This window comes from Acipenser ruthenus, chromosome 5, assembly GCF_902713425.1.
Source record: "Acipenser ruthenus chromosome 5, fAciRut3.2 maternal haplotype, whole genome shotgun sequence".
In the NCBI taxonomy this organism is placed as follows: domain Eukaryota; kingdom Metazoa; phylum Chordata; class Actinopteri; order Acipenseriformes; family Acipenseridae; genus Acipenser; species Acipenser ruthenus.
This window is the reverse complement of record NC_081193.1, coordinates 1552722-1578266: the sequence shown is the minus strand read 5'-3', so window position 1 is coordinate 1578266 and position 25545 is coordinate 1552722. Positions and strand designations below refer to the sequence as shown.

At 40.8% G+C, this 25545-nt stretch overlaps 2 protein-coding genes across 6 annotated transcripts in view; one reads left to right on the top strand and one right to left on the bottom strand.

The window, feature by feature from the left end:
• Positions 1–8556, bottom strand: part of cebpz (CCAAT enhancer binding protein zeta) — a 14242-nt gene extending 5686 nt beyond the window's left edge. Inside the window, exons 1-6 of one of the 2 annotated variants that reach the window (XM_059023505.1) lie at positions 8456–8556; positions 7477–7679; positions 1792–3305; positions 1072–1303; positions 402–564; positions 8–96 (exon numbers count right to left, since the gene is read on the bottom strand). In XM_059023505.1, coding sequence (XP_058879488.1) covers positions 8–96; positions 402–564; positions 1072–1303; positions 1792–3305; positions 7477–7629 — 2151 coding nt within the window. In that variant the 5' untranslated portion in view covers positions 7630–7679; positions 8456–8556. Of the gene's footprint in view, positions 1–7; positions 97–401; positions 565–1071; positions 1304–1791; positions 3306–7476; positions 7746–8455 lie in introns of those variants that run through there. The other variant, XM_059023504.1, reaches the window with a different exon arrangement.
• LOC117402896 (protein arginine methyltransferase NDUFAF7, mitochondrial-like) lies at positions 7785–25545 on the top strand. 4 transcript variants are annotated; one of them, XM_059023506.1, is made up of 10 exons: positions 7785–8089; positions 10649–10824; positions 11260–11340; positions 11772–11882; positions 13572–13785; positions 14977–15035; positions 16425–16538; positions 18488–18631; positions 20378–20551; positions 21953–25545. In XM_059023506.1, the coding sequence occupies exons 1-10, from the start codon at positions 8020–8022 to the stop codon at positions 22163–22165; spliced, it is 1356 nt and encodes a 451-aa protein (XP_058879489.1). In that variant the 5' UTR covers positions 7785–8019; the 3' UTR covers positions 22166–25545. The 4 variants fall into 4 exon arrangements, with proteins under 4 accessions (XP_058879489.1, XP_058879493.1, XP_058879491.1 ...); XM_059023510.1 differs by lacking the exon at positions 10649–10824 and adding an exon at positions 10874–10922 and having other exon boundaries at positions 7788–8089; XM_059023508.1 differs by lacking the exon at positions 10649–10824 and having other exon boundaries at positions 7788–8089.

Here is a 25545-nt window from a genome sequence, read left to right as displayed (position 1 = left end):
TTAATACCTTCTTAAGCTCCCAAAGACTGGTGCTGTCAGCCCCGCAGTACAAAGGGTTTCTGTGCGCAGGGTCGTAAACCCCCACATTCTTTCCACCTGCAGAATAGGAATCTGTGTTAACCAATAACTGTGGAAGCAGTGGTTGCAATACCATGTCCCTGGCCTTTCTAGGAGCTGGTTATTATAGCAGATTACTTGAAGACCCAAGAAAATCCAAGTTGTATTTTACAGTTAGATAATAAGGGTGAAGTAGCATACTCCTGGAAACTACCACAATTCAGAGAAATCGGTGACAGCTTCTTATTAGCAAAGTACATTGGGAGAGAAGATGAAAAGCCAAAGTGATATGGCTGCTGTTCCTTTTTATAAAGAACTTTGCATTTCAAAAGGAACAAACTTACTGTTGAGGTTTTTGTGATGTACCCATGATGCAGCTGGCTTGGGGCCTTCAGATTTGTCTTCCTGCTTCTCGCATTCTCCTTGACACTCTTTGTCCACATCCGTAAAGTGTTCCTCTTCTTCATCCTCATCTATATCTTTAAACTTCTCCTCTTCGTCAGTTTCCTGGACACAAAACAAAACCCAGAAAATGTTCAGGTATGTTTCTTCTGCAGAAACCAAGGGAATATCTGCAGGCCCAAGCCAGTAAAACTACAGCAAACAAACACATACACGTTCATTTTGCTATGCGTTAGAATTTTATAGATCTTATTTAACAACTAAGAAAATGCAAAATAGAAAAAAGTACACAAAACAGCAAATCAATGTTCACTGCATGCAACGTCAATTAATTTTTTATAGTAGTATTTAAACCAGTGCTGGGATGAAAACAGATTATTCTTTCATTCTCATTTTCAGTTATGTAATAGTACCACATACGCCTCAATGACGTATCCTGACATTTCCTTTGTATGATACCTTTTTCACACAACGTTTACAAATTCTATCACAGTAATTTATGCACCTAAAAATGCTTTGAATATTTGTTCCAGAACTACTGTGGCATTGCAACGTTAAGAGTTCTCAGGTTTGCTGTCCCTTGCCGAGGTGAGAGCACTATTGAAAGATTACCCCGTGCTCCTGCAGCAGCACCCGCAGGCCTGGCTTGGCCTTCATCACCTCAGACACCAGATAGAGCGCTCCGCACATGAACGTGGGGCTCTGCTCACAGCTGACCTGCAGCACCCTCTTCACAAACGCCTTCACTCTGCGCAGCACGATGTCTGCCTTCAGGGACTTGTACAGCAGGTTCAGAAACATGGACTGTTTGGAGCAGAAAGCCAAGCCTGGATCCAATAGCTTCCTGCAAACACACAGCACTCTCAGAACACTTCAATCTGTTACAAACCTGCACACTCATAACACTTCAAAAGCCTGCTTTAAGATGGCAGTAGTTAGCTTGTTACTTGGTATGTTCTGTTCCTGTAGAAATGGCTGAAATGTATTTTTAGACTAAATATTTATTCATCCCTTGCACTGCAACCAAACTCCTACCACTATCCAACACTGACAACATCTTCAGGATTAACTCTTTATACACACATTGTAATTCCATGCAGGGCAGAAATACTTATTTTACTAGGAATAGACCCCTTGAATGGTTGATGTGAATGAGTTAAATATGGCACTTCAATAAGTCAAAAGTATCACTTATAAAAAAAATGGCAAATTCACAAATTCTGCAATTTCAGCCTCCTAAAAGCCTTTTTTTTTTTTTAAAACAAAGTCATTGGTTTTGAAAAAGACAAGCTGGAAAAAGCAGCGCATTAGACATCATAATAAAATACGTACTTATAGAGTGCAACATAGTAACGGTCAGAGACAGCCTGCTGAGAATCCATCACTTGAAACAGGAGCATCAAGGCCTGCAGAGCCGTATTAAAATTGACAACATGCACCACTTTGAAGAGCGTATCCAGCTGCTCCCTGATCTTCTCATCTCCCACCTTGGCGTACGGATAAGCCCTGTTCACACCGGAGAGCAAGGCACTCAGCATTTTCGACTCAATGTCTTTCTTTTTCACCAAGCCCCGGAAGAAGGAGAAGTAGATGGTTATGAGCTTGCTGGCCAGGTCGCTCTCCTCGTGGCTCAAGACGAGTTGGTTGAGGAAGCAGATGGCGTAATACTGGGCCTTGAGGTTAACGTTGGGCCTGTACAGCAGCCGCTCCACCTCGTAACACACCACTGTTTTCATGTTGGGGTGCTTGTGAAGGAGAGTCTCTAGAAGGTAGGAGGCCTTGGCTGCAGTTTTGTACTGCGGGTCGCCTAGCTTGTTGACCACCTGGATCAGCAGAGCCTTCTCCTGCTCTGGCCTGCTGCACAGGAGCTCGTGGGCAGTCGCCAGGGCCCGGGCCTTGGTCGCCACCACCGTGTCATGAGCCAGTGTCTCCAGGGCCATGACAAACTCAGCCACTTGGTGCTTGAGCTGGTGCTCGAAGTACCAGAGGATGAGCCGCCGGTCCCTGGCGTCCTTATTCCCGCTGGATCGCCCTTCCAGGTCGCTGAAAGGATGCTCGGAGAAGGTCTTCAGCTTGCGGTTTTCAGGGAGAAGGTCTGAGATCAGCAGCTCCCGCAAGGTGTCCAAGGCCATCAGGTTCTGCCGTCGGCTGCCTTTCCTTTTGACCAGATTCACCAGGATCTCTACAAAGTGCAGGCTGTGGACGGGAGCGTCTTGGATCAGGAGCGTCATGGCTGCCATCCGATCGGCCAGCGTCCCAGTTGAGACGACCGTTTTCATCCAGGCAGAGTTTCCGCCTTTCTGCAAGTTCTTCTTGCTCTTGTACAAGCCTGTCTCTGCCTCAAACAGCTTTTGAGCCAGGGCTTTATACTGGGCGATTTCTGACTCTGAGTCGTCCTGAGCCTGAGAGGTGAATTCAGTGGTGTACTCCAGGTTGTACCACTTGCCACCTGGCTTGATCAGCAGCAGTGTCCTCTGCTGGAACTCAAACACATTCTGCTGCTTGTGCTTCTTCCCAGTGCGAGTGGTGCTGCTCACCTCATCCAGCTGCACAGGCTTTTTCTTGCCCTCCTGTTTGGCAGCAGTATCTTGAACTTTAGCTGCTTTGATCTGTTTGCTTGTCTGGGGTTGTGCTTTTCTGCTCTCCTTCTTCTCACCCTCTGCTTTCTTCTCTTGCACGTCAGGCTCCTCCTTCAACACTTGCAGCCGTTGGGAGTAGGAGCGGATGCCTAACTTTTCGATGAAGTTCTCCAACTCCCCTTCTTTGAGGTCATCCATGGCACTTTTCTTCCCACCATCCACTAACTCCACATTCTCATTTAGGGAGTCAAGCATAACAAAGTCCGCCTATGGAAACAGATACATAGTTTTAATTCAATTATGAAATTAAGTAGACAAATTAACAAATTAACTGAAATTAACAACCAGACTGAACGCTAAAAGCGGTGCTTCTTTATTTGAAATAGCCTTGATTTCTAAATCTAGGGTTAAAATTAGGGATGCACCGAATTCAAGTTATTAAGATTCGTCCGAATGCCGAATCTCCAATAACTGTCAAGAAAACTGAAGGAAACTGTTGAATGAAAAACAGACTGGCAGCTACTAACAAGGGACGCACACAATATATAATATATATAATACACGCACACAGTATTTGTTTTATTTTTTTTAATTCACTATGGTTTATTAATTCTACTGCCCATTTGTTTACTGTAGGCTCTGCTGACGATGTGCTTGGCTAAACAGGGGTAACTCATCTTCAATCTGTCTCCTTGTTATATTAATAAGACATAAGCGTGCATGTCTGCGTGAACACATTGCACTGAATTAAGACCCACAAGCATCTACACAATCTCAAAATACCAGATTCCATTCCGCAGTTGCTGTGAGGGACAGAGAGAGGCATGAGAGAAGGCCTTTAGCTGTGAAAGAATCCAGAGCACAGAACGAGAGTGCATGAGAATAACGCAGAGTGAATGAGAGGGAAAGAAGATAGGAGCGAGGGAAAGCGAGACAAAGACCAAGAAGTGAGGGAATAGAGAAGCTTTTATTAGTTTTGCATGAACCCCGACCCCAAACAGGGATTTGCTGTTTGTTTATGTATTTATATAGCGCTTTTTATACAAAAGTATCGCAAAGCACTGTACAGTAAATAGCAGAAAAAAAGAACAAACCACAGTACATTTGTATAGCATGTCACACATACAACTGCCAGTCAGACCACTTAAATAACTGTATACACAGAATACAAAAAGCAGCCATTTTAAAGTTACATTAAAACCCACTAAGATAAGAAAGCCATTTTATAAAAGTGTGTTTTTAGTCTCGACTTGAAAACTGTAACAGTCCCAGTTTCCCTGATAAACGAAGGCAGAGCATTCCATAATTTAGGAGCTCTACAAGAAAAAGCCCTTCCTCCCGTGTTGCTTTAGTTGACCCTAGGAATAACCAGCAGCCCTGCATCCTGTGATCTCAGAGTGCGGTTTGGAAGATACGGGGTCAGTAACTCCTGCAAATGCACAGGGAGCCAGTGTAAAATAGGCCAAAACAGGGGTAATATGTTCACTTTTCCTGGTTTTAGTCAGAATTCTAGCGGCGGTATTCTGAACAAGCTGCAAGCGGGATACCACACGTTTTGGGACACCAGAAAAAAAGTGCATTACAATAATCAATTCTAGATGGAACAAAGGCATGCATTCGTCTCTCTGAATCAGATATGGAAATAATTGGTCTAAGTTTGGCTAGATTTCTCAAATGGTAAAAAGATACTTTTGTAACTTCCCTAATGCATCTCAAATGATAGATCAAGATCAAAAGATATCTTAATTTCTAGTTTAAGTTTTGATGAGAGACTGCAAGGGTCAAGCTCATGTAATCCCACATGTCCTTTTAGTTGGTTCTGTGAGCCCACTAGCATAACCTCTGCTTTATCTGAATTCAACATTAGAAAATTCTGTGACATCCAATGCTTGATGTCTGTAAGGCAAGTAGCTAATAACACCCAGGCATAACATAGCTCGAGCCTCGAGGAGAACATGCGCAGACAGCAGAGTTAGTGAAAAACACGCTGAGCTCTTAGTGCGGCCGACACATCTGACGATCACTAACTTATACAAAGATAAGAACGCCAAAGTCAAATGTAAAACTTGCTTATAACTAATTTACAGTGCAGACAGTGTCAGAGTTAATATGGAACACATATCTGAACTCATATATGCTCTATTCAAAAATTGCCTTGGCCGTGACCTTTGACCTTTCCTTAAGGTAAAATGCAAAACTAGCTTATAACTCCTTTGCAGATAGGGTAATGGTTATTATGAAACACATCTAGCAATCCATATATGCTCCTATGGTACAATATGCTACACAGATTAGTAGAGGCCAATGGGCAACTATGCCACGTGTGAAATATGGTCATTGGACGCATTGTGTGGCGCTTGGACCCTGGTGCAGCTATATTTATTATTATTATTATTATTATTATTATTATTATTATTATTAAGCAACCTAAATAATTGACAGTTTTAAAGTACTACAATTAAGAAATGTTACTGTAATTTAAATTATTATAGAAACCGAAAGTTGATGTGTTTGAGTGGTGTTTATTTTTAATAACAGAAAAATAAACTGCAAAACAATAATTAAAAACGAAAAAAAAAAACCCTAACTACACAAAAAATAAAACCGGAAGAAATCACGCCCTAATTATGAAGTCGCCATCAGTGCAGGACTTCAATCAACACTATAGTATATATATATATATATATATATATATATATATATATATATAGTCTATACTACGCCCTCTCCCTGGGGCGTGACTTTGTTCTGAAGCTCAGCATCCACTAAAATAACAAATCACACAAATGCCCACACTTCCATTAATCAAATCCGGCTGAATTTTATTATGTGTTTATTTAGCAGACGCCTTTATCCAAGGCGACTTACAGAGACTAGGATGTGTGAACTATGCATCAGCTGCAGAGTCACTTACAACTACGTCTCACCCGAAAGACGGAGCACAAGGAGGTGAAGTGACTTGCTTGAAGAAAATAGTGAACCCGTCTACTTCTTTCTTCAGTACTGGTTAATATGGGGATTCTTACAGAAGATTGAAACTTGTATGCATTTGACCGGGGTTCTTGTTTAATTGTAAAATAGGGAGAAATAAAAAAAGCTCGTTTTTTAATTTGTAACAAATTAATAACTGTATCAGTACAAAATATAATTATAAAGTATATTGTATTTATTGTTGTATACGCCGACAGTTAAGGAAAATTAAATTTGACTCAAAAAGAAAATAGTAGCTCACATTTGATCTCATCACATAAGAAACAGCAGTGCTTGTATCTGTAATTGAGAAAAGACAAGCAAAGCACATATATAAATAATTACATAGTTTATAACATTACTTACCCGTGTTATTTTTATTTTAAATAAATAAATATGTAACACTTATATATGCTTTTGTAACATATTTAAGTCTTAAATGTAAGTGCAGGTTTTTGGCAGGTTTTTGGCTGGTTTAAAAGACACAATTTAGCTACTTTTTGGCTGGTTACTTACAAAATTTGTCGGGTCTTTGCAAAAAAAAAAAAAAAAAAAAATCGGGCAGCACTGCTGTCATGATGGTCGTGTGGTGTGGAGTTGGGGATATGTCTATTAAATGATAGTGTTTTTTGAGTACGACTCCCACCCAACACCGGGGACGAGCGTCCCTATGAACAGTTTCCTAATATTGGTAAGTATGACATGTTGATAAGAAACATCTTATACAAATCAGTGATTACTGTATATTGCGATAGCTCTTCTATCCTGAGTGCAGGCTACCGTTCCACAAAAAAACAAGCAATCTGCCACATTTCAGTCACATACGTGAACGCGCAAAGGCGCCTTAAACCTCAAACGTGAACGGGGTTTGCAGAGCTGAAACCGAGGCCCAGTATGAACGTGGTCGATGTGACTGAAGCGAGAATATTGCCACAATCCTTTTTCTGTATGGGTACTGTAATATCGTGCCTATCATTTCGACATGTAGATCCGGCAGTATTTTGCTATCTACAGTGACTTAAAAGCATTTTAGAATTTTCAAAAAAAAAAAACACTGTCTGGAAAGAAAATGTGAATTATTGTTGCCTGTTTATAAACCCCATACTTTGCAAAAAACAGTTAATCACAATGCAGTTTAGGATCTGAAACTGTGCATTTAATGTAGTTAGCAATAAGCAACAAACATACAGACTGTAATAAATATTATAAAACATATCTACGAATTCACTGTTCATTACGAGGCAGTATAACTCGAACTACACAATGCACGCAGATCCAGCGTGGTGTCTCAATTATTCTCAGTGACTGACAGTTACATAGCGATCAGAAAATACACTTATAAACAGTTCTAGAAATGGAAAGGTTTTCGTTGCTCAATAACTTGGCTATTTTGTATTGTGCTTAGTTGCGTGTTTGAAAAGTTTCTGTGGAGCGAGTCACCGTAGTTATACAGTATCGCGTTTGTTACCTTAGTTCCTCCCAAGAGTAGAACTTCATCCAGGTTAAAACTCTTGTCTGATTCTTCGTCTTCTCCACCTTCTTCAGTATCCTCTCCATGTTCGTTTTCCTCCTCCAAATCATCGCCAAGCCCCTCCAGCTTACCCTGCCGTTTCACAGCCATGTTTTTCAAGCATGGAGGTTTTTTAACACAGCAGAGAAATACAGCTGCACCTGGAAGGGAACAACTCTCAAATTGATTCCTGTTACACAGACGGAAAACGCAAAAACACCATTCTGGATATACAAACAAATAATAATAATACGAGTACCATTTTAAATAAAAAAAAATATCAACATTAATGTTTTTCACAGCATGTGAAGCCTGGCTTTCTGATTTGCTTGTGTTTGCGCTGACAGGACCTGCACTGGGGTCAAAGTTGAAAGTTGCTTCTTAGGGATCCCGGTACGCAGGATCCCAGGATCCCGGACAGCTGGTTCTGCACGGGGGTAGTTGGAGGTTATTTAGAAGCTTGAAGCGCTGTTTATTTTAGAATTTTAACTGTACATAATTATGAAGCACTTAATGCGATTTCAGCATTTATTCGTGGCAAATAAATTGGTGTGGAATTCACGAATTGTAGGTAAGTATGATAAAGTAAGCGAAAGAAAGACTAACTTGCTGTCTCTGGAGGATTTAAGTATATATAAATGTGTGTGTGTGACAAGTAATGGCAGTATACCGAGCATCAGAATAAACGTATCACTTATATTTGAGCATCAAAAGAAACGTATCACGTATATTTGGATACAAAAATTCACTAGATGTGGTCGAAAAATGACAAACTCTGTTTTAGTTCAGGTGCAGTGACTTTTTATTGTGCTGATTAACAACTAACATCACGAAGATGCTGCAAAATGATCTGTCGATCTTGGGCAGGTGGTGTGACTCTTGGTCTCCCAGTTCGTGGTCTGTCATTAACAGAGTGTGTCTGGTTATACCGCCTCACCAGGTTTGAAATCGCTGGCTGTGAGCACCCAAGACAGCGAGCCACAGTACGTTGCTCTAGTCCAGCCTCCAACATGCGGATCACACGAAGGCGCTGCTCTCTTGACAGACGTGGCATGTTGTTGTTTTTTCTTTATTGCTTTTATTCAAGCTTGCAGCTCAACAGCTGCATAATCACTCCATATCCAGGGTCCAATCAACGGTAACACTAATTAGGTGATTAAGTGCATCTGCTTCAGTCATAGTCACTCAAGCGTGTCATGGTCAAGGATGAATGATCGAGTGATTTAAAAAGAAACCAAAAACATTTCGTCAATGTCCATTTATATACTTTTTTTTCGAAAATAAATGTGTTATAAATAATAAAATGATATTCATCCAATATGAAGCATTGAGAATACTATTACTACACAGGTATTGACAGCCCATTCATATTGTGGGTCTATTGCAGTAATATTGTATCCTGATTGATCTAACTTCTCAATGTGTGGTCCTGGCATTTAGTGTCCAGGACACGCATATTGAATTCCTGGGACACCTTCTTTAAAACCAGGACGATCCAGCGACAACTGGCAACCCTAATTATATAATATAGGCTATGTTCGGGCTGTGTCCGAAGGTTCGTTCGAAGATTGACGAACCCTCAGAGGTTTAAAACAGACAGGCACACGCATTGTATTTTTTTTTTCTTCCTGTTAACAGAAACTGTTTCACATTGTGTGAATACTATAAATCACACATTAAATGTCACTCGCATGCAAAATTCGATCTTTTGATTTGTATAATGCATATTAAGTAAACAAAAGTTGTTATTAAAATCCGATACCAAATCGTTATGTAGCAACTCTACATGGCGCCGCTGCCGTGTATGGAGCAGGGTATAGTATCCAAAGCAGTGGGCTCGTACCTCTAGTGACGGTATTGCTTCAGTACAATATGTACTGAATACCTCGTGTACAAGACAGTGTAAGAGAAGTGCTATGGTAGAATATGTTTGAAACATACAAAATATACACTAACACTTTCAATTTCGAAAAATGAGCACCACCCGCCCCCTCTCCGCTCCAGCTCGTGTTATCCAGAGGCAAACCTTTCATTTCTTCATTCGCCGTCTCGACAGCAAAGTGTTGTAGTGTAAGTTGTAAGATGTATTGAACTGTCTCGAAACCCCTCTGCTGTTTGGGATTTTTTGTTAAATGCCCAGACGACCAAAAAAAGCTGAATGCAAACTGTGCAAGCGACTCTTATCATGGAGGTATAACCAATCTCACTTGACAAGCACAAGTTCATATTAGTAGTATTATTAATATTTTTTTAGTAGTAGTAAAATGTGACTGATAACCTGCTTGGTACAGTGACTGTTAAATAAAGCTTTGTCCGCTGCAGTTGGTGCTGCTGCAATGCAAGCTTACTGTATAGATCGCAAGCAGGCTCAATTACGTGTAAATAAACAAGGTGTATTTATATTTAAATTGTAAAAACATGATTACTGATCTATATAATGTATTTTTAAACTACATATGGATGTTTTATTCCATTTATATGGATTACCTGTAAAATAATAGGATTTTCAATCGCATATAAACCAGTGGAGTACCACAGGGATCAGTATTAGGTCCTCTGCTATTCCTAATCTGATTACTAATCTGATAATCTGATTTAGATTCCAGTATAGTAAGCAAACTTGTTAAATTTGCAGACGATACAAAAATAGGAGGAGTGGCAAACACTGTTGCAGCAGCAAAGGTAATTCAAAATGATCTAGACAGCATTCAGAACTGGGCAGACACATGGCAAATGACATTTAATAGAGAAAAGTACTGCACGCAGGCAATACAAATGTGCATTATAAATATCATATGGGAGATACTGAAATTGAAGAAGGAATCTATGAAAAAGACCTAGGAGTTTATGTTGACTCAAATGTCTTCATCTAGACAATGTGGGGAAGCTATAAAAAGGTTTATGTTCTTAGTAGCTATGGTGAATTCACCAATAAATTATGCAAATGAGTACAATCGAAGGTCCGAACCTTCCTTTGGTCAAAATGTACCCTTCGTTGCAGCCCTAATATATCTATCTATCTATCTATCTATCTATCTATCTATCTATATATATATATATATATATGTATATGTATATGTAAAGTGTTCTGAAATTGTGCCTAAAATGATATTCTTTCGATCTTTCCTAGTCCCTGTTGGACTGTGTCGCGGTCAATGGAGACCGCTATGCACCCGTACAACACACAATCAAGAGGCACACCATTACAGTACTCCAGTGTTAAAACATCTGACATCCAAAATCCGATCAACTGGTCCCATCTCCGTGGCAGAGTACATGAGAGAAGTCTTAACAAACCCAGTCTCGGTATGAGACACTGAAATACATCAAACTAAATCTGCAGCCTTTATTTCAGGGGTCTCCAATCCCAGTCCTGGAGGGCCATTCCACTCCAGGTTTAACAGGTACAATGAGATCATGACCTACTGCAGGGTCTAGATGGAGTCTTAATAGGTTCAATTAAACCATTTAGAACAAGGCTGGAACAAAGACCAGGAGTGGAAGAGCCAGCTTTGGACTCCCCTGCTTTATTTGCATTACAATTGAAATATTCTAGACAACAGTCAGATCTTGGCACTGTAAGCATGTATAAATAATAGAGTCTAGCAAGGAAAGCTACTGACACTTCCAGCGAGGAATGCTCCTGCAGTCAAAGTAAAAAGCAGAAGAAATGTGTGTACTGTACCGCTCTGTACAATGTTTAAATCCCTGTTAACATACCTAGCTTTGTTCTTTTTCTAGGGTTATTACATACATAATGATATGCTGGGCGCTGAAGGAGACTTTATTACATCACCTGAAATGAGTCAGATCTTTGGGGAGGTATGGTAGAAATAACATCTAACAATGATCAGCCTTTTGAAGAACACTTCATCTTTTTTAATACAAAGAAACAAGACTCCATCTGTAAGATGCTATTTCTGTAAAGAATACATTTACTTTATCTGATACTACATGAGATTGTTTAAGTAAAGGCTGGTCTAATCAGAAGCAAATGTACCAAATGAAATGTATTGAAAATGTAAAAACACATTTCAGTTTTACCTGTGCTTTTCTTTAATAAACACCCAAAAAAAATCCAAGGAATTGTTACAGAAATTTAGAAGGAAAAAAAAGTCAAATCAACAGAAATTTCCAGCTGTTAATTTTTAATTAATACCTGAAGTGCAGGATCTGTACATTTCTGGATATGTATTTTGTGTGTCAGTCAGGGTAGAATGCGGCTAATGTGGTGTATTTTGTTCCATTGGTAGTTGCTTGGGATCTGGTGTGTGAGCGAGTGGGTGGCTGCAGGAAAACCAAAGGAGTTTCAGCTGGTGGAGTTTGGGCCAGGCAGAGGCTCTCTCATCAGTGATGTTCTGCGGGTGAGTCACCAAGAAAGCTGCCTCTGACTGGTACAGTGCTAGGGGGATTCTGATACAATGGTACTGATACTGTTGTGGTCTCCAGGATAATTATGATTAACTAACCTGCAGAACGAACTAACTAACCTGGTACACATGATCTCTCAAAATTGCTTCTCATCGTTCTCATTTTTAAACTTCTTGATTGCAGTACAACAGAAATTCGGCAGAGGGAGTCATTGTGCTACAATAAAACAGTTACTGGGTACAGCACACTGAAGCTATGAGGATAATAATGCTCGTCAAAAATACAGGCTTGTGTTTGAACACAACTGTTCTCTTAAACTATTCAAGTACATTTTCCTTGATATAAGTCAGATCATTTTGAGAATTAAATTGAATGCTGTGCTATTTCTTTTAGATATTCTATTGTGTACCTCTGACAACTTGTTTAAGTGCATGTGGAAGATACTCACACGGCATCTATTATTTGTTTATTTAGCAGACGCCTTTATCCAAGGCGACTTACAGAGACTAGGGTGTGTGAACTATGCATCAGCTGCAGAGTCACTTACAACTACGTCTCACCCGAAAGACTGAGCACAAGGAGGTTAAGTGATTTGCTCAGGGTCACACAATGAGTCAGTGGCTGAGGTGGGATTTCAAACGGGGACCTCCTGATTACAAGCCCTTTTCTTTAACCACTACATAGAAAATCAACAGCATCCTGTTTGCTTGCAGCTTCTGTTTCGTTCACGTCTCATCCTGCCCGGCTTAAATAAACGTTTCTGAAGCTCAGACTGAGCTGCCCGATGTCTCTCCTGTTCCTCAGGTATTGAAGCAGCTGAAGTCAGTGATGGGTTAACGGTGTCTCTCCTGTTTCTCAGGTATTGAAGCAGCTGAAGTCAGTGATGGGTTAACAGTGTCTCTCCTGTTCCTCAGGTAGTGAAGCAGCTGAAGTCAGTGATGGGTTAACGGTGTCTCTCCTGTTCCTCAGGTATTGAAGCAGCTGAAGTCAGTGATGGGTTAATGGTGTCTCTCCTGTTCCTCAGGTATTGAAGCAGCTGAAGTCAGTGATGGGTTAACGGTGTCTCTCCTGTTCCTCAGGTATTGAAGCAGCTGAAGTCAGTGATGGGTTAACGGTGTCTCTCCTGTTCCTCAGGTATTGAAGCAGCTGAAGTCAGTGATGGGTTAACGGTGTCTCTCCTGTTCCTCAGGTATTGAAGCAGCTGAAGTCAGTGATGGGTTAACGGTGTCTCTCCTGTTCCTCAGGTATTGAAGCAGCTGAAGTCAGTGATGGGTTAACGGTGTCTCTCCTGTTTCTCAGGTATTGAAGCAGCTGAAGTCAGTGATGGGTTAACGGTGTCTCTCCTGTTCCTCAGGTATTGAAACAGCTGAAGTCAGTGATGGGTTAACGGTGTCTCTCCTGGTCCTCAGGTATTGAAGCAGCTGAAGTCAGTGATGGGTTAACGGTGTCTCTCATGTTCCTCAGGTATTGAAGCAGCTGAAGTCAGTGATGGGTTAACGGTGTCTCATGTTCCTCAGGTATTGAAGCAGCTGAAGTCAGTGATGGGTTAACAGTGTCTCTCCTGGTCCTCAGGTATTGAAGCAGCTGAAGTCAGTGATGGGTTAACGGTGTCTCTCCTGTTCCTCAGGTATTGAAGCAGCTGAAGTCAGTGATGGGTTAACGGTGTCTCTCCTGTTCCTCAGGTATTGAAGCAGCTGAAGTCAGTGATGGGTGAATCAGCCGTGTCTGTTCACCTGGTGGAGGTGAGTCCCAAGCTCAGTAAGGTGCAGGCGCAGAGTTTGACTGGAGAGGACAGTGAGACTGCAGACAATGAGAACGATCCAGTGTATCGCAGAGGAACCACGAAAACAGGGCATCCCGTGTACTGGTACAGAGGCATGGAGGATGTTCCAAGAGGTATTGTCAGAATGATGATTATTTTCAATGCAAAGCAATCTATAATACACAGTAAGCGTGCATGTTCATGTCCACTGGAGATTTCAATAGAGAAGATTCCATTTCTGTTTATGCGGATAATAGTACAGTTCTGTTTGCTTCTCAATACAATGTCATGAACAAGGTTGCTACATTTCTGAAGAAGACGGAGATTTGAAGAATGTGTATTCAATGTATTTCCATATTGGAAAATGTTTTTCTCATATCTGGCATTTATTTAATATGAATAATTTAATTGACTTGCTTATACAAATAGGTAAACCATTAATTGAATGGCGAGCTGGTCTGGTTAACATTCTGAACACTGGAAGCGTTCCTCTTGTGTGTTTCTCATGCTTCATGAGAGGCAATTAGATCTTTACTATGTGGAGCTGGGTATACACTGTTCTCATGCTTCCAGAACGCTGAGATGCAATTGGATCTTTACTGTGTGGAGCTGGGTATACACTGTTCTCATGCTTCCAGAACGCTGAGATGCAATTGGATCTTTACTGTGTGGAGCTGGGTTTACACTGTTCTCATGCTTCCAGAACGCTGAGATGCAATTGGATCTTTACTGTGTGGAGCTGGGTTTACACTGTTCTCATGCTTCCAGAACGCTGAGATGCAATTGGATCTTTACTGTGTGGAGCTGGGTATACACTGTTCTCATGCTTCCAGAACGCTGAGATGCAATTGGATCTTTACTGTGTGGAGCTGGGTATACACTGTTCTCATGCTTCCAGAACGCTGAGATGCAATTGGATCTTTACTGTGTGGAGCTGGGTATACACTGTTCTCATGCTTCCAGAACGCTGAGATGCAATTGGATCTTTACTGTGTGGAGCTGGGTATACACTGTTCTCATGCTTCCAGAACGCTGAGATGCAATTAGATCTTTACTATGTGGAGCTGGGTTTACACTGTTCTCATGCTTCCAGAACGCTGAGATGCAGTTGGATCTTTACTATGTGGAGCTGGGTTTACACTGTTCTCATGCTTCCAGAACGCTGAGATGCAGTTGGATCTTTACTATGTGGAGCTGGGTATACACTGTTCTCCACCAGTCCTTTCACTAGGGCAACTTTGGAAACAGAATATATTTTACATTAAATAAATGTAAACTTTCATTAAGATCAGTAACTGACATAAACTCATCTTTTTTCTAAATAGGCTTCAGCATTTACCTTGCTCATGAGTTTTTTGATGCCTTGCCTATCCACAAATTTCAGGTACAGATTATTATTTCCTCCCGATTCATCTTGCCTATAATTATTATTATTATTATTATTATTATTTATTTCTTAGCAGACGCCCTTATCCAGGGCGACTTACAATTGTTACAAGATATCATATTATTTTTACATACAATTACCCATTTATACAGCTGGGTTTTTACTGGAGCAATCTAGGTAAAGTTCCTTGCTCAAGGGTACAGCAGTGTCCTCCACCGGGGATTGAACCCATGACCCTCCGGTCAAGAGTCCAGAGCCCTAACCACTACTCCACGCTGCTGCCCCATAAACATGGCTCTGGCTGTTGCTACTGTCCTGCCTCTCCTTACCCTGGTCATATTATTATTATTATTATTATTATTATTATTATTATTATTATTATTATTAGCAGACTCCCTTAAGGCCACGATATGCTATCTCATGCGATTGATTGCACTCCCTCGATCGCAAGCAATAGCGGCCGATCTCTCCAGGTGAAGCACCATGCGATATATACGCACGCATGCACACACACACAGAGACAGACACAGACACACACGTTTGTCCATTTCGTATTTTACACTGGTGATGGCAGACCATTGACAAGCTGCGATTATGTTTGCTGCTGCAGCCGTGATGTACATTGTGGCAAAAAGGAGAAATCTTCAGTCACGCCACAACAGAACCCATGGGTTGCAATCAATTGCACAAAAATCCCAAACCCAAACCCACCATCCTCCTGCAACTCATTCTATACTGTGCATGGAATGTTTAAAAAACCCAAACCCAAACCCACCATCCTCCTGCAACTCATTCTATACTGTGCATGGAATGTTTAAAAAACCCAAACCCAAACCCACCATCCTCCTGCAACTCATTCTATACTGTGCATGGAATGTTTAAAGAACCCAAACCCAAACCCGCCATCCTCCTGCAACTCATTCTATACTGTGCATGGAATGTTTAAAAAACCCAAACCCAAACCCACCATCCTCCTGCAACTCATTCTATACTGTGCATGGAATGTTTAAAGAACCCACCATCCTCCTGCAACTCATTCTATACTGTGCATGAAATGTTTTCACACAGACTCATCATGTAACTATCTTCTGAAAAATGAAAACACATTTAAGGGGCACTGCACCTTTAACTTGTGAATTCCTTTCTTTCTCAAAATAAGTTTGCACAACCACATACAGGAGCAGTGTCTTATACATGAAACTAAAGGGGTGATTGCGTTTTCACAGGAAACAGATGTGTCCATTTGTAGAAGTATAAAGCCATGTGGCCGTTTGTATGATTATACAGTATATGGTACGGATTCACACCCTTGTAGACAAGCTTTGGGTCTTGGTATGTCTTTCCTTCCTTGTAAAGGTGACCTGGTTTTTGTTTTTGTTTTGTTAGAAAACAGACAAAGGCTGGCGAGAGATGCTGATTGACATCGATCCTCAAGTGGCCAACAAACTCCGCTTTGTTTTATCACCATCTGCAACTCTGGCTTCCTCCACCCTTCTGCAGGTTAAATCCGTGATTTCAAAACAAGCTACTTTTATTAAAACATATTACGATTATTTTGGGGTATTATCATTGAGTTCATTTTTTGTACTGTAAGGCGATATATAACCTAGAATAGCTATACATAAGCACCAAACAAAAAACAAACACATACTCCTTAAGAAGCAAGGCATGGTGGGATATCAGCAGAGCCCCTTGTCAGCTGATGTATAAGTGCAGAGAGGTGCTGTATATCAACACCAGCAGAATATGGTAACCCCAGTTTCATGCAACAGTGTGCGAGTACTGTTGCGTAAAAAAATTGCTTAAAATGAACAGTTCCATTCAAAAAATTTAGAATAACAGCGAAAAATAAAACTACACTTAAGAATTGTGTGTTGCACACATGCTATTAACAAAAATATTTTAATGACATATTATTATCGAAAAATAAACAGTACCATGTAATCATAAGAGCTGTAAGCTTTACATGCTGTCAGATCAGGACTTGACTGCCGCTGAGCATGGGAGCTGCAGCATGGGAGCTTTCAGTCTTGTATTGCAGGGGCCTTGATGCTCCAAAAGTACATTTCTCTTGTTGCTTTGCCTTGTTGTGAGCAGTGCTGAAATAAAACTCCTTCATTGCACTAATGGAGTGCTTTGTCAGACACTACAAGCAGACCACTACTCGTCTAGCACATGCTTAAACCATGCACAAATGCACCAGAATATACAATTTTAATCCCTTTATTAAAAAATGTCCCACACTCTCCCCCCCTCAGCGCTATGCGCCACAATGAGATCAGTGCCTCTACCACCTACCTTAACGAATTGAAAACCCTGGGTTAAATATTCATATGATTCATTGCTTCAGTCTTGCAGATTTTAAATCATTTAAAAACAAAATGTCTGTTTTCCATTAAACCATGTTCTACAGCATTAGAGCTCTATTTGATCTAGTTTAACAGACACTTTAAATGGACTGCCAAGCCTTTCATCATGCAGACGTTTTCAGCACAGTTATTAATCCCAGCCCCTGCCTGCCAGTGCTGGTGTTCTCCTAGATGCATAGAGTCTAGCTGATGTTGTTTTCAATTTGAAAAAGGACATTTTAAAACGGTGTTGCCAAAAGACTGCCAGGTCCCTTCTCTTGGTTTTGCTTTACACAAGGGTAGCAGAATGCTAAATAAGAATGAGAACAGACATGTTGTTTAATTTAGCTGGCACAGCAGCCCCTGCTCCGAGAGAATGCCTCAGAGATTGAGATCGTTGTATAGAAGGGTTGGATAGTTGTGATTGACAAAAGCTGTCTGTTTCTTCCTTCCCTGTAGAGCAACCTATTAAAGATATTGCAAAATGATCTAGTCATCATATCCTTGAGCTTTCAAGTATCATAATCATTTATTTTAATCTTCTTTACGTTTTAAAAGATGTGTTATGAATTCTGTGTTGGTATAGTGTATCTGAAACTTGGTGTGGACATTCCTTATTAACTATTATATCACGCATGTACAAATGTAATGATTTTGCCTGATATTTCAAAAAGGAATTCTACATGTAGCAAGACAAAGGCTGGTGCAAACTGGCTACCACATCCCTCTAAGTGTGCATCTGAACCGCTGAACAAAAGGCATTCTAGAGCTCTTAACATCGTGTCAGAGTTCTAGAGCTCTTAACATCGTGTCAGAGTGCTAGAGCTCTTAACATCGTGTCAGAGTGCTAGAGCTCTTAACATCGTGTCAGAGTTCTAGAGCTCTTAATATCGTGTCAGAGTTCTAGAGCTCTTAACATTGTGTCACCTGCAGGGCTCCCAATGGGGATGACAGTTCACACTTTCACGCATACAGTGGATTCATAGTCTTCTTTCACACAATATTGACACTAAGCTGTAAAGAGCACACTTTAAAAAAGCTTACTGCTAAACGTATTGCTAAACAACTGGACTTTAGTTTTTTTTTTTTTTGCTTGTCTAGGCTGATGAAGAGAGGGAGCATGTAGAGGTGTGCCCTGAGGGCGGAGTCCTGGTTCAGAGACTGACCAATCGGATCAGTGAAGATGGAGGCGCGGCTCTGATCGCGGACTACGGACACGCAGGAGACAAGATGGACACTTTCAGAGTGAGCAGAACAGCCCTGTGGCTCCAGATACACTCCATGGTTAGCTAGGCTGTATAGAGCTGCATATATAGCAGATACACGCCATGGTTAGCTAGGCTGAGTTTGTATAGAGCTGCAGATACACGCCATGGTTAGCTAGGCTGAGTTTGTATAGAGCTGCAGATACACGCCATGGTTAGCTATGATGAGTCTGTATAGAGCTGCAGATACACGCCATGGTTAGCTAGGCTGAGTCTGTATAGAGCTGCAGATACACGCCATGGTTAGCTAGGCTGAGTCTGTATAGAGCTGCAGATACACGCCATGGTTAGCTAGGCTGAGTCTGTATAGAGCTGCAGATACACGCCATGGTTAGCTAGGCTGAGTCTGTATAGAGCTGCAGATACACTCCATGGTTAGCTAGGCTGAGTTTGTATAGAGCTGCAGATACACGCCATGGTTAGCTAGGCTGAGTTTGTATAGAGCTGCAGATACACGCCATGGTTAGCTAGGCTGAGTTTGTATAGAGCTGCAGATACACTCCATGGTTAGCTAGGCTGAGTTTGTATAGAGCTGCAGATACACGCCATGGTTAGCTAGGCTGAGTTTGTATAGAGCTGCAGATACACTCCATGGTTAGCTAGGCTGAGTCTGTATAGAGCTGCAGATACACTCCATGGTTAGCTAGGCTGAGTCTGTATAGAGCTGCAGATACACGCCATGGTTAGCTATGATGAGTCTGTATAGAGCTGCAGATACACTCCATGGTTAGCTAGGCTGAGTTTGTATAGAGCTGCAGATACACGCCATGGTTAGCTAGGCTGAGTCTGTATAGAGCTGCAGATACACGCCATGGTTAGCTATGATGAGTCTGTATAGAGCTGCAGATACACTCCATGGTTAGCTAGGCTGAGTCTGTATAGAGCTGCATACAGTAGCTTTACAAACAGGAGGTTGAGTACCAGCTCTCACAGTGGACACTGTACATTTGGAAGTGAAGACAAACAAAGATTTCTAGTCCATATTTATCGTCTTGGGGCTCTTAGTATTTACAGACATATGGAACAAATAACTGACTATTCAACAGAAAAAGACCATGGGTATACAGAGGGACTGTTTCCCGACAGTGACTTGAAGGGGTGAGTGGGAACCAGCTCACTGTACTGTGTATGAATTGATTTGTATGTTCAGGTTTATTGTTTTGGCCATCAGTACTGCCCACTGTTTTGATTTAAAATAATCAATTATTTTGTATTGTCTCCAGTTAATGAAAGTTAATAAATCACTAATTACATTTCAATGACATTACAGTATACATTTTACCATTGGTCCAAAATTTTAAAAAATGAATAAAGATTGTATAGTAAGGAAGCGTGTCTCAGTTGAGTAGGTGTTATAAAGGCAGGTGGTCATCCGGGAGAGTAGAACTAAGTCATGATATCGAGAGTTAACTGCTCAACGTAGACCCATGCCTTTAATAGGAGTGGCAGACCTTGACAAGATTAGCGGAGTAGGTGATCGATAGTATCTGTTGTAGTCAACCTCTTGTCGGCTGGGAAAAGAAGGGAGAATTTCAGTTAAGTGTGACTAATACTATAAATTGACAAATAACAAATAAACCGTCCACAGAAAAGGTTTGAACATGCGCCATGAAAACTGCTTGCGGTCTCTTTTAAGCAACATGGATTCTGCTCAAGGCAAGGGATATGTAAGTAGTGTGTGTGTCTTCATGTAATTACCTCTTTCATATTCTGCTTTCTGGCACAGGGTTTCCATGGTCACAAACTCCACGACGTCCTCGTGGCACCAGGAACTGCAGATTTAACGGCCGATGTGGATTTCAGATACTTAAGGAGGATGACGGATGAAAGGGTGCTGACTTTTGGACCAATCACACAGCAGCAGTATTTGCAGAACATGGGTATTGATGTCAGGCTGCAGGTAGATGTACAGAACCCCTTAACGCTTTCTGACTGAGCGATACATCACGGTGCTCCACATAATAATCCCCATTCTTCTTAAACCTCTACCATATGTATTCTACACGCCATCACTGTCCATAAAGAAACATGTTGAAGAGTAAGTAAGTAAAATAAGTAAGCCAAATAAGTAAGCCAGAGATGTGTATTTAAATTGCTGATGTGCGGAGGCGCTTTTGCTAATTGTAATGTGACGTGGCCGAGGGCAGTGTAAATGATCAGCACTAACTAAACAATACTTCGTGTGGACCCTGTGCATACATGTAGGAACTCACGACATCTAGTGGTCAACCCATTACACTGCAGGGAACAAAGCTCTCATTCTCAACCACAGTAATCGTATCCGTCCGCTTTTAAGAATCAAATCACCCAGGATGTTTTTTTAAATAACCCCTTTTGTTGACAAATTACATATCTATCAAGGACTTTTATTATTACTTTTTTTTTATTTAAACAAATGATTTGCATAACAGTGCACTGGTAAATGAAAGCCTATACAGAATTCATTTACACTTATGCGTTCTCTGAATTTAATATTGAAAAAAAACTTCCTTTTAAAATGGTGTTGTACGTATTCACAGTCGCCATCTAGAGTGTTCTGTTTATTATGGATGTTCGCTTTTTACTGCCATCTGTAACTCCATCCACAGTAATTCTGAATGGTTTTCATTTCAAATGGTGAAGGACTGAACTTGTGTTTTTGTGGTACGGCAATTTTGTTTGGCATAATTATTTACATACCACGGTTCTCTCGCCCGGTTCCTCAAAATAATTCTAAATGTGGCTTTACCTCGTTCCTTTGTTTAGAGATACAATTTTATTACAAATATATAACAAACGTCAGAAAAAATGCTTTTCTTACCCCGTGTGGACTGAATACAGCATGAACACAGAACGCACCAATGAAGAGCCAGATCGACGGAGAATAAAACCCGCCCCAGTGTCAATCTTTCTATTACACCAATTAGAAAAAGTACTTGGAGGCAATCACCAAACCCCTTCCTTTTTATAATATCCACCCTTACTGTGGCACCACAGCAGTCGGATACGCGACGGACTGACTGTACATGATGATAAATTACTAAAATTAATACATTAAATATTCACTTGGTGAAATTTGTCACATGACCAGTCATATGTCTAGCATATTATTCAATGTTTAACCACTTCTTTAGAGTTCTTACGTTTAAAATTCCCATCCCTACTATCAATCTGAATGATCCAAACAGCGGCAGATTTAAATACCACCGCACTTCATCCTGCTGTATAACCCGCGCTAGGGCAGGTTCAGGATTCTGAAGTATGGATTCAGAATGGAATTACATTGCAGATCTTTATGAAACGGATTCCCTTTCTTTTCCAGGTACTCCTGAGGAGCTGTACCGATTCATCCACACGGAAGCAGTTAGTTCAGGGATTTGACATGATGATGAACCCTGAGAAAATGGGAGAAAGATTTAAGTTTGTTGCCCTGGTGCCACACAGCAGAATAGCCGTTCAAACACGGGGGAAGAAAGCTGAACAGAAAGGAGCAGCTGCACTGCCTGTGTCAGGTTTCAGTGAGCTGGGGCTCTGAACCGACTCTTCCAGGTCTGGTTATCAGTGGAAGCAGACTTAGCTTCTGTTACTCAGAGCAGCTTGTACACTTTCAGTGTAATACCAGGCTGGCTTGTACAGTAGATTAGGACGGGGCTACTGCGGGATTCCCACAGTATAAGAATACATTTCTCTATGTCTGGATGGAAATGGAAATGAAACTGGCAGGAACGGTTGGGACCGGGAATAGTTTTAAATCTCACGGGAATGGATGGGCGTGGAACTGAAGGCTGCAGGAATGAGTGGCAGCAAGACTGAAGGCTGTGAAGAGCAGTACCAAGCTTTAGCTTGTCAGACGAGCTACAATAACTTTATTCTTGTAGCTCGTTAACCCTGTCCATGGTCGCTTTTCGTTTCGACCTATCTATATGAGATGTTGTAATATTAAACCAATCAATATGAGATGTTGTAAATTTAAACCAATCAAATGCGTACTTAAAAAATGTGTTAAAGTCCCCCCCCAAAAAAAGTTAGTTGCTTATGCCAGGGTTGGCCAACTCCTATTGTAGAGGGACACAGTGGCTTCTGAACACATGCAACACCAGTCCAGGGATCAAAAACATATTTTAATTAAGCATATTCAGTTGCTTGTTGATGACAACTGTGAATCCATGACTTATCTTAAATCAACCCTGGTACACCCCAGTACTAGCACAGCAAGAGAGAACTTAGAAAAATAGAAAGCATGTGGTGAAAAAGTAAGAACTCTGAATTAAAGGATGCTTTAAAACCTCTGCAAAAAGCTCACAACAGCGCGACAGCAGAAGCAACATGGCAACATTTATCTGGGAAGATTAATATTGCTATAAATAAGCCTAAGGCCTTATTTCAGATTGTCTCAAGACTAAGCAAAATAGACCATCTTTATATTCCTGAAGGTTCCCCAGATTTATGTGAATCTACACCAGATGTCTTTATTGAGAAAGTTATAAAGATCCATGCCACTATATCAGCTGACACTTCTTGTTTTTTTACCAATAGAAAAACCCAAATTTAAAGATGCCCTGTCATATTGGTTTATTATTATTATTTGTTTATTTAGCAGACACCTTTATACAAGACGACTTACAGAGACTAGGGTGTGTGAACTATGCATCAGCTGCAGAGTTACTTACAATTACGTTTCACCCGAAAGATGGAGGTTAAGTGACTTGCTCAGGGTCACACAATGAGTCAGTGGCCGAGGGGGGATTTGAACCACACAGCCTATTGGTCATTGATGACAGCCGCAACCTTGCAACCTTTTTTTAGCTGATCCTTGTCCTGCCACCAGCCATCACTGAAGGGATTTTTCCAACTCATTTTAAAAGTGCGCTGATTTCTCCTATTTACCTTTTCTGGCAAAAGTTATTGAACATGTAATTGGGTCCCAGCTTCAGGACTATCTGTCTTCTTCTGCCCTTCTAGATCCTTTTCAGTCCAGTTTTCGCCTCTTCCATGGTGTTGCTGGTGATATTTTGAAGATCTTGGATGCTGGGCGTGCTGCAGTTCTCATCCTCCTCGATCTCTCAGTGGCTTTCGACACCGTTGACCATTGGATCTTACTTAACTGCCTGGAAAACTGCTTTAGTATTACTAGTCTAGCTTTGTCTTTATTTAAGTCTTTTCTAACCAACCGTACCAGCAGGCTGTCAGTAGGGTCCAATGTGTCATCGCTGTCATTGGTCAAATATGGGGTTCCTCAAGGATCCACTCTCTCACGTTTTATTCAATCTTTATATAGAGCCCCTGGGGGAGATCATTGAGGTATGTGGACTCCAGCACCACCAGTATGCTGATGATACACAGCTATATGTGTATCTCTCAGGCAATGTTGAAGAGTTGAAGGCTGGACTGGAGTACGGTCTGTCAAAGGTGGATACCTGGCTTAATTTAAATTGGTTGAAACTAAACCCTTCAGAGGTTTTATTATTAGGATCGACAGCAACTCTCAAGAAGCTCGAATAGCTTTACCCCTCCGAATATTAATGGAACTACACCAATTGTAGTTCCTATAGCTAGGAACCTGGGAGTGACTGATAACCAACTTTCACTCCAGTTCTGAGGGAACTATTCTGGCTCCCAGTCTGGGAGAGAATAGATTTGCAAGCCTTTGCACTATAAAGCGTTAAATGGAGTTGGACCAGCCTACCATCCAGCTGTTCTTCCTGTTAGAATTAATACCAGGAATTTGATTGGTTTTTATTTTACATCATCACATATTCATTAGTTTAATATTATATTCTTGTAGCTCGTCTGACAAACTAAAGTTTGGTCCTGTAGTGCTCTTCCTGTAGCCTTTAGTTCCGCTCTCATCACATTTAAAAAACTCTTTACTCCCGGTCCCACCCGTTCCTGCCAGTTTAATGTAATACCAGGCTGGCTTGAACACTTTCAATGCATTCATCGTACTGGACTCGTATAAGCAAATCATTTTCATTTAATTTAACTGCTCTTAGTTGAACCCGCTCTAATTATTTATTGTATTCTCTATTTTTTGCTGTTATTTGAATTTGATCTTTTGATACTGATTTTATGTACTTTGCACTGCTCTTATCTGTAATATGATATTCTGAAATGTGATACTTTACAATGTGATATTTTGTAATGCGATACTTTGTACTGTGATATTTTGCAACCATTGTACGTCGAACTGGATAAAGGTGTCTGAATAATAATAATAATAATAGTAAATAATAATAATAATAATAATAATAATAATAATAATAATAATAATAATACCAGGCTGGCTTGTACACCATTTCAATGTACAACCAGGCTGGCTTGTACACCATTTCAATGTAAAACCAGGCTGGCTTGTACACCATTTCAATGTAAAACCAGGCTGGCTTGTACACCATTTCAATGTAAAACCAGGCTGGCTTGTACACCATTTCAATGTAATTCATGCTGGTTAGTACACGACTTTCAATCTAATACAGCTTTCTGAAAAAGTGCATTGAGGGCCAATTCAGTTACTTATGTTCTGATGCCTTTCATCACCTCATATCTGGCTCAAGTTACAAATGGAAAGTCTCACCCTAGCCCCCAGCTTCATAACTGGCAGTGTGGGCTCATGAGACGCCCAGGATTTGGGTTGATCGACTGCATGTGGCTTGATAGTGGCTGCCCTGCTTTTAAAGAGCTTTGCAAAGCCCTTTATAAAATGCTTTATGTTCTATTCTGAATCGGTGTCAAAAGCACAACAAAGCCATTACAACATTTCAAACTTGGCATTCGTGTAGCAGGAATAGTAAATTATACTCATTTCAGACAAAGTTAGACAGGCCAGGAAAGGGTCTTTGTTCATGCAAAATGTGCATCTAATGTTGTGTTAAGTAATAATAATAAATGGTACATGTGTCCTACCTTTGGACATTC